General features: G+C 35.1%; 1 protein-coding gene across 2 annotated transcripts in view; it reads right to left on the minus strand.

Annotated features, from left to right (window-relative positions):
• The window catches only part of PSMD14 (proteasome 26S subunit, non-ATPase 14), a 59,469-nt gene that overhangs the window by 29,885 nt on the left and 15,144 nt on the right, over positions 1–14,440 (minus strand). For both annotated transcript variants that reach the window (XM_063318299.1, XM_063318300.1), the window contains 4 exons: positions 6,357–6,428; positions 4,701–4,820; positions 2,339–2,409; positions 786–936 (listed from right to left, as the gene is read on the minus strand). In XM_063318299.1, the coding sequence (XP_063174369.1) occupies positions 786–936; positions 2,339–2,409; positions 4,701–4,820; positions 6,357–6,428 (414 nt within the window). The remainder of the gene's footprint in view (positions 1–785; positions 937–2,338; positions 2,410–4,700; positions 4,821–6,356; positions 6,429–14,440) is intronic.

A 14,440-nucleotide genomic window follows, 5' to 3' on the forward strand; every position in this document is an offset into this window, starting at 1 on the left:
GTGGCTGAGCAAAATCGAATTGCCTCTCACATTTGCAGACAGCTCTGTGAAGGTGATAATAGAGCTGCTCCCTGCTGTCATGAGGCAGGAAATAGGAAAATGGCATATGGGGCTAGAAAGAAATAAAAAAAGAATCAAACAAGAACAAAAGAGATTTCAACAAAGGACAAACTATAACCCAATATGCTTTGCAAGTTAATCTCTTTTCATAAGGATTCTGCATAATCATTCATCTGCAAACTTACCCTAAAATGTGAATGGTTGCAAAGTTGTTAGGGCAAGTTTTTATTTTGGAGGACATGCAAAAAGTATGTTCCATTTCAAGAAAGAACATCATGTCTCTCTAGAGAAGGATTTAATCTATGATTTCATTTTGAAAAGACTGAAGATTTTACCTACCTAAATTGTACTAACAGTCTTGGCCCTAAAATGCAAATTGTATTGCATTTAATAGAAATGCTTTCCATGTAGGAAAGTTTTTTAGTTTCTTAATTTTAATTTAGTTTCTTTTTAATACCCATAAGGACCAAGGAGTTCTTCAAGAACAAAAGGACAGAAAATAATTAAAGAAAATAGAAATTTTCTATGTACCTCAAGCTAGCTATATTTAAGCAAAAAAAAAGGGGGGGGGGAGGATACAATTCTCATATTTTTATCTAAAGAAATGGTTGACACAGTCATCTATATTCCAAAATGTTCCATGTAAAAGAATCCGTAATTTAAGATTTGATTAAAAAATCATCAAAAGAGGCACTTCCCCTCCCTTAATATAAACTAGCACATACCTTTCCTTTTACGCTCTGAATAGGATCCACTACTACTGCCACAGCTCTTTCTGAAAGGGCCTCAAAACTCTGTTGAGTATTGATATCCACACCAGACAACCAACAGCCAAAGCCAGGGTGACTGTGATACCAGCCAACAACCATCTCAGGTCTGGAATAAAGGAGGCATTAGAAAATTCAGCTATTTACAGCAGAACATATGAAAGGCAACAATGTAATACAAACACTTCTAGAAGCATAAGAAAATACTAAGGTAAAAGGAAGTGCCAGTAGAAACATTTATATTTATGTTCACCACATTATAATGAAAACATGAAAATGTGGTGAAGGAGTGCTAGAATTAAGGGAGGTGTAGTAACAAGTGTAGGTCAGGCTCTCAGTTTTTCATCCTGTTGCCACACCTCCCATCCAGTTTTTATCCTTTCAGCACTTTGGGAAATACCTACTCTAACACACTAGAGTCAAGTTGGTTTTTCACTGCAGAATATCCATTTCAAGCATGGATGATAGGAACAAGCGATGGCAAAAGATTAAATATCAATTAAGCCAGCTGAAGTAGAGATTTGCTCAAAAAGCAATTTGCACTGTTCTGCTTGGCTGTTGAGTCTTTTGTTAAAATTAACTCTTCTACAGTTTTAAGTTTTTGTATCAGTGTAAGAATTTCAGCACAAAGATGACAACTGTTGAGAGACTCTAAATGAAATCCTGATTTTTTAAAAAAATATTTGAATGTTTCCCCACCCCACCAAATAATCTTTATTCAGTGTACAGAACAGTGGTTGAAAAATCAGAATAAGGGTGGTTAACTGTCCCTTTTCCACTGTGTTAATACAGAAATGTAACCTATTATTGCATATTGTAATGACTCCGTACCTGGAGACAACCAGCACAAGGAATCTGGAAACACTTAGCAGGCTTTCCACAATATATTAAATCCATTATTATATGACTGATATGATAATAGATTACATTTCTGTATTAACACAGTGGAAAGGTGACAGTTAGCCACACTTATTCTGATTTTTCAACTACTGTTCTCCTGTACACCCAATAAAGATTATTTGGGGGGGGGGGAATTCAAATATTAAAAAAAAAATCAGGACTTCATTTGGAGTCTCTCAACAGTTGTCATCTTTAAATGTACTTTAATGTAAATAATCTATCATATAGAGCCAGTTTGGTGTAGTGGTTAAGGCATCAGGCTAGAAATTGGGAGATGGTGAATTCTAGTCCTGCCTTAGGCACAAAGCCAGCTGAGTGACCTTGGGCCAGTCACTCTTTCTCAGCCCTAGGAAGGAGGCAATGGCAAACTACTTCTGAAAAACCTTCCCAAGAAAACCACAGGGACTTGACCACGCAATCTCTGAGAATCGGACACGACTGCATGGATTAAAAAAAAAATCTATCATATAAATCACCCAGAAGGAATAAGATTATGTTTAAACACTAGTAAATGATAGGACAGGAAATCAAGAGGACTTGAGTTTTATTATAACGTATTTTTATAGTCAATAAAGAAAATTCTTTTTATAGTCAATAAAGAAAATCCTAACCTTCCGGTTTGTTTTAACATATCCAACATTTTGGCTTGAAACACAGGATCAACTGCCTCCACACTGACTCCCTGCATTTGGAAACAGATTAACAAAGGTAATTTTTGGTACAAGTAATTACATTTTTTCACACGATTGATTTGGGACAGTAACCAATGTGATTTTCTACGAAAAATGAAGAGAGATGTCAGAAATTACCAAAATGTTTCTTTTAACAAACACATTTAATTCATTTGTATTCACTGTTCCCTTTCAGGAGTGCACAGCAGTTTAAACCTAGAACATCCTATGAAGTGAGCTGTGACTGCTTTGTCCAAGATTCCTTACTTTGTACATTACTATGTATCCAGTCATGCTTTGAGAGCAATTCAAAAAGTAAATTACCACTGATTTTTATGGAATCAAAATATGACAGACTTAGCCAGTAGCTTCCACATCAAAATCCAGCTTTTTAATTAAGTTTATAAATTTAATATTTTTAAATTTTAGAATAATGTTTTAGAAGTAAAGAAGATGGAACAAAGCATTGCCCCTTGTTATATTAAGCCATCTCTTTGAAGACAGGTCAGCTTTTCATCAAACCCATTCTGTAATAGTAGTGAAGAAACAATTCTCTTCTGCCATCTTCTATTCTTGAAGGGCAGATGGATGCAGCTTCTCGAAATAATTTGACATCTCTGGGTTATCTTCAAAGTGATACAAAATAAATCTCAAAAATAATTTAAGACACACATACACTCTTATCTACTTTGGACTCTTAATTCTGCAATTCAGTCCATAAATATGCAATGTCTGGTCATATTTAATATGTAAGTTTTAGCTGGTCACCAGCCATAACATAGTATTGGGTGGTATCTGTAATTAGAAATACAGCATCAAAGACATAAATCTGTTCTTAAATTGAACAAAGAAAGACCAGAATGACCAACTGAGTGAAGAAATTTTTTAATGCTCTGTAAGAGGAAATGGTCTAACCATCTTGAAAAAGATACATATGAGACTATACTAGTTGAAAAGATCATTAATAAGAACTACCACTATTTACCAACATTCCTTTCTTGAACAAGGTGCCTAAACAGATTGTTGTCACACCCCATTCTTGGATGAAACTGATTATGATTATTCGTATTTATCTGATTTCAAAATAGCTTTATTCACTTGGACATCTCAATAGCTTTTTATACAGTCAACTGCAATATCCTACTGGATCTAGTGTGCCAAATTTAAGGCATAATGTATTTCTCTGGTCATTTATCCCTGGATAATTGACTGCAGAAAGTTGGTGCATGCCACCTCCTTGTTGACATTACAGAATTTATTAAAGACAGACTTGTTTCAAAGAGCCTTCCCCTAATTTCATCATGCCATATTTAACTTCCATTTCTATTGTTTGTATTCTTATGTCAGGTTGGTGATATTTTTATTGTTTCTACGGAAGCTGGTACCATAGATACTGTAATTGGTTTTTAAATTCTATGTAAACCCCAAGCATTTTTTATTGCAGCAGAATAGAAATGCAAGCAAGCAAGCAAGCTAGCTAGCCAGCTGTTGGATTTTGTTACCTGCTCATGATATTTTTGTGATTTTAATATTTTGCTTGTATTTTTAAAACAAAAATTTGTTGAAGATGACATAAATTAATCATATATGCCAGCAAAATGGGGGCATCTTTATGTAACCTTGTAACCTATACACTACATGGATCTGTGCCATCAGATCACTTCAAGGTATATACTAAATTCTCAAATTTCATTTAAGTAGAGCTGATGCACTCACACCTTTTTCTTCCTTATGGTAGCAACTGGGGATGGAATATCCAATTTCCAGTACAAAACTTCTGCTGTGAGCACAAAATGGACTCTCTGAAGCTCAGAACAGAATGTTTCAAGCTTGGAACAGCTCTATTTCAAGCTCAAAGCATTCCCAAATGCTTGAAGCAGCCTGTTTCTCCCTTGAAATGGTTCAAAACAAAACATCTGGCTACCCCCTAGTAGCATTTAATTACTGCCAGGTTAAAGAGATGTTTGAAGCACAACAGAAATATCTTGAATGTATTTTTGACCATAGTCAAAAATTTCTACAGAAAAGGTTCAGGAAAACAGTATGAATAAGTTCTGAATGAACTTTTCATATTGTTTACCACAGACTTTAATACTTCATGCAACTGACAATATCAAGTTACAAAACAATGCAGTTATTTATGACTCTGTGTAGAACATAGAGCATCATATTCTTATAAGCTTAGATATATGCATTGCATGTATCAATATCTTCTTCAAAGAAATTAAGCCCGTTGGGGAGGAACATTTTTGAAGTACAATTATCCAGTGTGATAGCACATGTACTAACTTAAAGTACTCACCGTTCCTGACTGTGGCATAGCAAACACATCAATCACTCTGACAGTATAGTCATCAACAAATTCTCCAAGCATGAGTCCCATAACTTCCATGGGAACACCAGCTCGACCATGCTTCAACATCTGGAAAGATCAGAATTCTACTGAATAATATTTAAGGAACAGATGCTTGATTCTCTGGTGGTTTTTAAATTTCTTTTCTATTATATATTCACATCTTTAGAGTTATAAGGCCACAAGCAGCATTCTCTGAAAATACTGTATTATTACTTAATGATTCACAGTGAGCTATTAATGGAGAAATCAAATTTTTGAAAGCAAAAGACAATGGGATGGCAAGAGAATAGATCATATCTCAGAAGTAAGATGATGCCTTTAAAAAGGGAAAAGAGTATTATTATAAAATATATTATTCCTTCCAATGCCTATCAGTTCTGTTTGTAGAGAATAATCTACAAAATCTATGCTCAAAATATCTTCATTGGAAAAAGAACCTGGAGACCTCTGAAGAGCACAATGGTACAGAACACTGTGATACTGATAGGAAAAAGCTCTCTCTGCTTTTACAGCACAAGTGTCATCTTTGACCATAAAACAGCTTTTACCCTCTTTGATCAGTGTGCCAGTTATTGCCCTAGTTTGAGAAGAACAGCCTGTCATAATCCATGCCTTGCTAATCTCTTATTTTGATTACTGCAATGTATTCTATATAGGGCTGCTTATAAAGATAGTAAGAAATTTCACTTTGCGCAAATTATTACCACAATAGTTATACTGGTCATATGTTCATATTATGCCAGGTTTATACAATCAAAACTGATTCCCAGTTAATTTATGGTCCCCTTGGTACTCTCCTGTAAAGCCCACTGTCCTCCTCAAAGGCCTTGCCCTGGGAACCTCAATTCTGGAATGTATCCTCAGCCCTGGATGAACACTTGGACCGACTTCATTTTCCTTCCAGCAGCAAGCAAAAATATTTTCATTCTCCCAAGCTTTTGAATGTATTATTATATTAATACTTCAATGTTTTTGTTGCAATATATAAAGACTGATACAGTAATTTAAATGCACATAATTATATTCAATCTGATTCTTTTGATATAACTCAAAGATTTCTAAAGAGTTTTAAAAACCATCACATAATTTGAATAAGTCACTTTGTGATTCACACTTAGAGGTTATTTGTAAACTATCTCCAGGCATGGAACAGACAGCTGCCACAGTAGTAAAATTAGTTGGTTACCAGTCTACTACCTACTCCTTAAAAATATACAGTGGGAAAAAAAATGGAGAGCAAAGAACCCATAAAGAGTTCAATGAGGATTAAACTTACTCATTAGATGCTAAGTGTTGACCAATCTTACTGGGCACAGAAGGAAAAACTGAATGGAAGTAGGAATATAACAAATTATATCAGGAAGCTATAGTTATCCAGATGTTGCTTGACCACACAACTCTCAGCATCCTTTGCCATTGGCATTATTGCTGGGAGTTATAGTTCTGCAATACCCGGAGGGCTTCTGATACTCCAACCATTTCATATACCTGATTTTTAAATGCTTCAGAAAATATCACCTTGATACAAGACACAGAAGAAACATCCCTCTCATAATACATTCAGTGCTTTGTACAATACTTAAAAAACACACAAATATTTACCTTTAGAAGTGCAAGAGAAGAGATGTAAACCTGTTCAGCTGTGTCAACTGCAGGTGCGTCTGTAGGAGGTCCCTAGATAAAGAAACAACACTCTATAAAGTACACAACTCTATTTTATAAATAAGATGTGCTTCATTTTAAAAAGACATAGCATGAACACATTCAGTTCAATTAGTTGCAGAATTTTAAAACAAAAATGATAGCAGCAATCCCAAACCCCCACACTAATATAAGAGGTTTTCAACTGTTCTCTTCCTTCACCATTTAAAAAGACTCATATGAAGAATACAAGGCTACTGTGCTTGTTTCCATGTATGTGAAACACTCAATATCCTCCCCTGCATATGTGAAAACAAGCTTAGTAAGATGCTGAACTATGAATTAGAAGATCTAATTCAAACTTTGCATCTGCCACAAACTCTGTAGTGTCTTTCAGCAAGTCACTGGTTGACTTCACACACTGCAATATATCAATGCCATGGTTTGATGAATAAGCATAATGGTTAGTTTCATATATTAAGCCAAAACCTTGCAAGTCATATTGTGGCTTAGCACAATATGTGAACTCCATCACTCTTAGTATTGGCCCTGCATCTATAATGAGAATTACATAGATCCAACTCCCATTTATGCAGTGCCCATTATTATTTATATGTCTCTCAATTTCAGTCAAATCTATTTTGTTGTGCATCATTTACCTAGCCAGAATTTTAAAAATTGTACATATTGTGCGCACGCGCTCTCTCTCTCTCTCTCTCTCTCTCTCTCTCTCACACACACACACACACACACAATCTCCAATTAACTACATGTTTCTTACAGTGGTGTGAATATAAATGCTGCTGGGCTAGCATGATTAACTGGCACCAACACAAATACAATTTCCCTTTGCTTCATCAGTTTTTAGCTAAAGAGAACTTGGAAAAAGGCTACAGGAGCACTTTGCAGATCCATTGGTGCAGTGAAAGAGAAAAATGGACCTCCAATCCCTAGGCAGAAAAGCTGTGAACAAAATACTCTGCTCTTTGCTTTATGAGTAGCTAATAAAAAATTAGCACAATTGTCTCAGGTGTGAATGACGACCAAGGCCAAAATTATGTATTGCTCAAGTGCAGAATGCCAACTATAGCATTTCAAAATAAAAATTATGCAATTCCTATGAATAATGACGAAAGCCAGTTTGGTGTAGTGGTTAAGGCATAAGGCTAGAAACTGGGAAACTGAGTTCTAGTTCCACCTTGGGCACAAAGCCAGTTGGGTGACCCTGGGCTAGTCACTCTGTCTAAGCCCTAGGAAGGAGGCAATGGCAAACCACTTCCAAAAAACCTTGCCAAGAAAACTGCAGGGACTTGTCCAGACAGTCTCTGAGAATCGGACACAACTGAACAGGGGGAAAAAAAAAAAAGAATAACAACATACTAGTAAAAAATCATCTTCTAACAGTGGCTTTTGACCAAGGATAACTCTACAGAAAAATAAAAAAACCCAACCAATATATGCTGATGATCAAGCATGCAATAAGCATTTCTACTTAACACTATATTGGTTTTGCTTCATTATATTTAAAACAGCTTAAAATATCTACTTAGCCATAGAATATCAATATGTGAATGTTAAAAGATGAAATTGGGTATTTACAGGAGATTCAAAGAATTGAGCCCACAATTGAGAAGGTCCTGCTTTTAAGTCCTGCAAATGACCTTACTCTAAATACTACAGTTGAGAGTAGGTCATGTCAATGGCTGTACAACAACACAGAGGTTTCATGATAGCCATTATGAAAACCATTGCCACCATTTGTGACTGAAGGTTTAATGGTAACGCACCATTAAAAGGGGGCAATGGATAATATTCAAAGCCATTGAGAATATTTTATAAGGAAGGACTGTATTAGAAAATTTAAAAATTAGTAGCAGGAATTTTGCTAACAAACTTTAAGTGATTTTGATCTCTCTACATTATTGCCCAGGACTCTGGAATACCCAGATCTATTTCCTCCTTTTGTAAACAATCATTATTTTCTATTAACTTCTGAAAAAAGCAGAATTGTCATTAAATAGCCTGATTTCCCCCCCCCCCAATTGATCCCTATATTACTACTTCTAACAGTAGTAAGTATAGAATGCAACTTTTAATATTTCATTCTGCTGACAGGTTACAGATAACTCCATGCTAATACTAGCTTTTGAATTGCTATGTTATTTTATGTATTTGCTTAGAGAGGACCTTTTTACCCTATGGGCTTTTACACATTACTGTTTTGCCCTCACTCATGTTCACAATGTCTCTTAATTTAACCACAAGTTGTTAGTATATGACTATATGCTATTCCCTCTTTTATCTTCTAAAGAATGCTAAACAAATTTCCCTAAGGTGCTCTACACCACAGACTGTGTTCAGCTAGTTGATTTAAAATCCTATGCCAAATATTATGATTAACAAGGAACAACTGGATAGCTTCATTTGATATAAGCAAACAGTCATTTGGTCAACAGGACGTCTCATTCTACCTATTGTGCTAAATTCTTGAGGGCCCCTCAATCTTCAGAGTAGATCTGATCCTTCAAGAGGTAATGATGGGGGTGGGGGGGATTTATTCCACTGGCTGTTGCTGTTTCAACAGTATATGTTTCTCAGATATAGCTGAGAATCAATTCTTTTATCTTAGATCTGCTTTAACTAAGCTTACATGTGCCAATTCAGCCATATAGGCCTATCTGCATATTCATTTGAAAAATATGCTGTATTATATATGAGTGTATAATTGATACCCCAAGTATAGGTACATTTTCTTCTGAATAGTACTATTTCAAAGTGAAGAGTTTCAGAGCAACAACAAAAATTTGATTCATTATAGCATTATTTTGAAACAAAATTCTGGACATCTATTTAAACAAAACTGTACTTAAAATCTTCAGTCATGTGAACTGTTTACAGTTACCATCATAAGTAGAAAAGTAAATAACTACAGTAATACAGCAAATTATTTTTTTTTAAAGGAGACTAAAAGAAACACATAGATGCTGATCCACCAAATTACAACCAAGAATGATGCTCAGAAAATTACTATCTGTAAATCGCAAGGTACACTGGACATCCTCAGTTCTACAGAATGATCAATTATTTTATACTCTTCTGTACCTATCTATAAGCTCACTGATATACAAGATGGCACATCTGTAAGCCACAAAATGTAGAAGAGCCTTGTGTTTTTCTCCCCTCCCTTCCCATTCACCGCCGGGCAACATTAATGAAGATGCACAGCCCATGTATATTAAATTGTTAAGATTATACATCAAACCACATCTGCCTGTCATTTTCCATTCTAACCAGTGATCTACAAAGGTGATGAAAAGTAAATATACTCTTCACTGATATACCAGATGCATCAAATTCCCCAGAGAATCAATGTGCTAACATCACCACCAAAGACTAAAACTGAAGCAAGCCTTTAAACTTGATTGTTTTACTTACAACTAAAGTAAACCACAGAAATAAAAAAGTTTATGGTTTTTAAAAGTTCTTTTGTACCCAGTGCATACAAAACAAGCGAGGAAAATCAATCCTGATTATACTTTTTAAGAAAAGAAACAGATGCTTCTTTCTGACTAAACTGTCTACCAAGTGTTAGACAGTGAACTGACCTGCCTGCAGGGCAATCGTATCAGCTGTAAGCTGCATCAATCATTTCTTTCAGCCATTCCTTATTAGCAGTTGCAGAATTTAAGGTAGCGTCTCACAATTAAAAAGCATTTTTGCGTTTTAAAATACATATACAATGTTTCTAAAAATCTAAAAGAACAAAGATCCAACAGTCAGATCACGAATCAATCCAATGAGGTTAAAATGAGGCACTACTTTTCTTCAGGAGCATTCGAATATAATCCAACTATAAAAGCTGTGACTTTTCCTTGGGCAGCCCTTGTTGACTAAGTGTTAAAAAAGGCATTTGCCATTCTAACAGCATAAAACTAACGCCTCAAAGTGTTATCTACTCAGGCCTTTTAGCAAATTTGTTAACACTTTTAGGTATATTACTCCACCTTTCTCTTAGTGTGAACTGGTATCAATTATTTAGCCAGTTTTATTATGTTATTAGAATACCTGCTGATTTATCATGAATCAAAGTGTCATTTTAGAGCACTGCCCTTTACATCACCATACATTTCTTTAAATGTAAATGATGGAAAATAAATAAACGCCACAACTACAAAAAGAACCGCAGACCTAGAAAAAAACATGTAAAACTCCTACTGAATAGTCTTCCCAGTCTAATGGTGCTGCATTTTTTATTTAAAAAAAATGTTTTTAAATGTGGAAAAAGTGGCTCAGTTCTTAAAAATGTCATTATAAAGGAGACCTCTCTGTAACTAGACTAAATTCTTAGATGGTTAGATCCAATATTATTTCCATCCATTATTTTCAGTTAAAATCCTTTTAAAATATAAGCACAACAAAACAGCATAAGCAAATGTACAACTATCCAACAATGTCATGTTTATTCTTACCCAGTAAAATAAAAATAGGAACCTTTTAATACTTAATTTTGTGAGTATTAAACAACTAGTGTGAAAAACAAGATGCATGTAAACTACTTCTACTGCCTCTGCTTCAATGACTAGCTGAGACAACCTGTTATAGGAGGTGTTAATTGGCAATAGGAGTGCAAGTCAGAAGCATGTTCCCCATCGTCCTAACCCAGCAAGGCTAGGTCATTAAAGTGGAAATGAATTCTTTCATGCTGACTTAACTCTTGGAGTACAGATTTTCAGCTGTTACACCTAGAGACAATTGAGAGTGTGTGCTACTTCAGATGGCACAAAAACCATTTGCCTCTTAAAAATAATTGTAGTATGTATACACTTTATTATTCACTATATACTAGAAGTAATCTATGAATGATCTAATGGTTAACACACACATGACTATAAGGAGATGTACAAGTAATCAAGTATACATGTATTCTGACATGTACAACCATCTGCAGACTTGCAATAGAAGAATCTGGGACAAATGATTTTCCTAATAAAGAAAAGGGTAACAAGTTACTGCAAATGTGCCTAATTGTTTAAGAAGTTGCAAATATCTTCTTATGTGATTAGGAACAATGGACAATATTTCTCAGGAATGGAGCAGCATAGAAACAGAATGAATGACCAAGTAACTTTATATTTCTATTTATACTTAGGCCACGTAAGAAGACTTTTAGTAATGTGAGTATATGGAGTTGAAAACACCATCTAAACAACACCATTTTGAGAGCTAAGTGTGAAGTAGCATACGCAGGCTGGATAAGAGGTTTAAATTTCAGCTTGGCTATAAGGCTCATCAAGTGATATTGAGCCAGTCATATAACCTTTTCCATGGCTCATGGTCTGTAGAACTGGACTGTGTACACTCATCCTATCTCCAACAGTTCCATGTATATCTGGACTCACTCCCTGAGTTCTTGTCCTTGCTGCCCTAAGCAGTAACAACTGAATCAGAGGTCTAACAGTGCTAATTTGAACAAAAATAGAAATTCTGTGGAACTGGAGCCAGGTCTTACCAGCGTCTTTGGAAAGACAACAGATTCTATGCATGGTCAAAGGAACATGCATAGAGCTCCCATCCAGACTCCACTGTTCAACATGGAAAGATCTGGGACTGAAGCCTGGTATATACTGGTAATGTGAAGTGCATGGCCAGCATGTGCAATTCATCTATTAAACACTTACGGTCTCATGAGTTTAGGTTAAACATGACAGAAGGGTAAGGAAGGAAAGCACTCAATGACTGACAGGTCTGCCCTGAAATCAGAGTTTCAATTAGGCCAGTGCTTCCCAAACCTGAGTAAATTACCCAAAATTGGGTAAAAGTGGTTTTCCTTTGGGTAATGACATACAAACCCATTAAATTGACTTAGAAGTGTTTTACCTACGTTGGGTAAAAAGGACTTTCTGATAAGCGGGTTTGGATAATGAAGGAAAAAGTTTGGGAAGCACTGAATTAGGCCATTGTTGCAAATTCTTGAGGTGTGGAAAGATTTTGGATAAGGGAGAAATATTTTGTTGTATAATTCACTCCCCTTCCATTTCCAGACTCTCATGCTGAGCAGTGACTCTATTTTTAACCAGTGTAAACTGATGTGGCTTATAAACTGGTTTATTTTATGGAAGATAATATAAAATTGAGTTATCTCTTGTACCTCCATCTCAACCAGCAACAATCAGCTCCAGCGTAGCCATGATAGGTATCATAATTTGTTACAAACACCTGTTCTCTTTACACAAAACACTCTCAAATGTATTATAAACTTGTTAATAGCATCTTTCATTGTAGGGACTACTACTGCTGCAAATTTCATCAGTCAGTCTCTGTAACAAAGCTAAGTATTTAAATATATTTAAAATCAGCATAGCTTAAAAATCATTGTATCAACCTATATGAAATTTTGCATGTATCACCTTCCCATCACGTTGCCTGCCAATTTCACTCTAGTCTGCTAAAAAGCAAAGATAATATAGGTAATTATGTTCCTCCCGTGCTAGAGTATGGAATAATAAAGATCTGTTTAGCACTGGATTGGGCCCACAAATTACACTAGAAGGTATCTACACACTACTAGCAACAAACCATAAGAGAATCTACTTTATGAAATGTTCTGAGAAACTGTATGGTTGATTAAATAACATTACAGTAGTCAATCAACACTTGTGAAAAAAATCAGGATGGCGGAAGCAAAGACAATACAGGAACACAACATCTTGTTTTTATAGTAAGGTACTGTAAGATTTCCTTCTTAGGTACATTAGAAATGATTTTCCATACACGATGCTATCAGAACATCAAAAACAAAACAGCTAGAAACATCTACAATGCTTTAAAGAGCTTATGATCAAGGAAGAGGATGTGGAATACGATTATATCTTATTTTGGATATTACGATAATCTATCTATCTAAATTATTTGAGAGAAAATGCACCTTGATCAAGAGATCAACAGAGAAAAGTCAAATTTTAAGAAGTAGAAATGCAAACAGGTTGATATGGTGACTCTCTTGTAAGCAAAGCATCATTGAAAGTGTGCTGTATGTTTTTGGAAAGAAAAAAAAGGGCTGCAAACAGTTGTCTGTGCTTCATTGTTTGGATCATTTCAATATTTATACAGATTTCTATTATTTCCATTTTGGGGGGGAAACTTTAAAGATATTTAAACTCAGTTATATCACTGATGAAGTAATAATTCAGGTCATGCCTGAATAAGAGACAGGCCACCCCTCCTCCATGCCCATTTTTAAAATAAATGGTCTACCTTTCTAGCTGTTCTCACCGGGTACCATTTACAATACTATTGCAAATAAATAGTAAAATGCTTAAGGAGTGATAGGAACTCAGTCCACATATGTCAAGCAGAAGAGAACTCATTCTTTCCGGTCTTCAAAGAATTTGCAGTGTGCAGGATATGTTTGCTTAACCCAATACGTAGGAAGAAGGGTGTAAGCTAGAAGCAAGTTCCTATTTCTCTTCTTTTTTTCCTTTTCGCAAAAGCTTGCTAACACTTAGGTGCTTATAAGTTATTAAAAGCTTCAATTAGCTTATTTCGCTATCCCTAACCAATATGTTAATTACTACTAAAAAAGTGTCCTGGAAGCAAGTTTTCCAGAATCTTAATCCATAGGATGAAGAAAGCAGTTCTTTGATCAGCAAATAAAGTATTACTCCATTTGGGATCAAGCGTGGACTTCCCCTTGCAGCCCCACATTTTCCAAGCTTACCTAAAAAGAAGAACAGGAATAGAGCCATCTCAGCATAATGAGACCAATATTAAAAGTTCTATAATCTTGCATTTATCTTTTTTTTTTTTTTTACAAGAAACTATTTGGGGAAAGATGCGGACCAATATTCTTTAGCATATCTTTTTATTCTATTTTTAAAAATCTGATCGTATTTATCAAAAGTCACAGTTTTAGAAACATGGCATTAAAATTAAATAAAAATAGAAAATTTATCTGTAGGCAGAAAATCTATTTATGATGGTAATTCCTAATACGTCAGACTACTGAAATACCAATCTTATGAAAGCTTACAAAAGAGAGGCCCAAT

The sequence above is a fragment of the Candoia aspera genome, chromosome 1 (assembly GCF_035149785.1).
Source record: "Candoia aspera isolate rCanAsp1 chromosome 1, rCanAsp1.hap2, whole genome shotgun sequence".
Classification (NCBI taxonomy): domain Eukaryota; kingdom Metazoa; phylum Chordata; class Lepidosauria; order Squamata; family Boidae; genus Candoia; species Candoia aspera.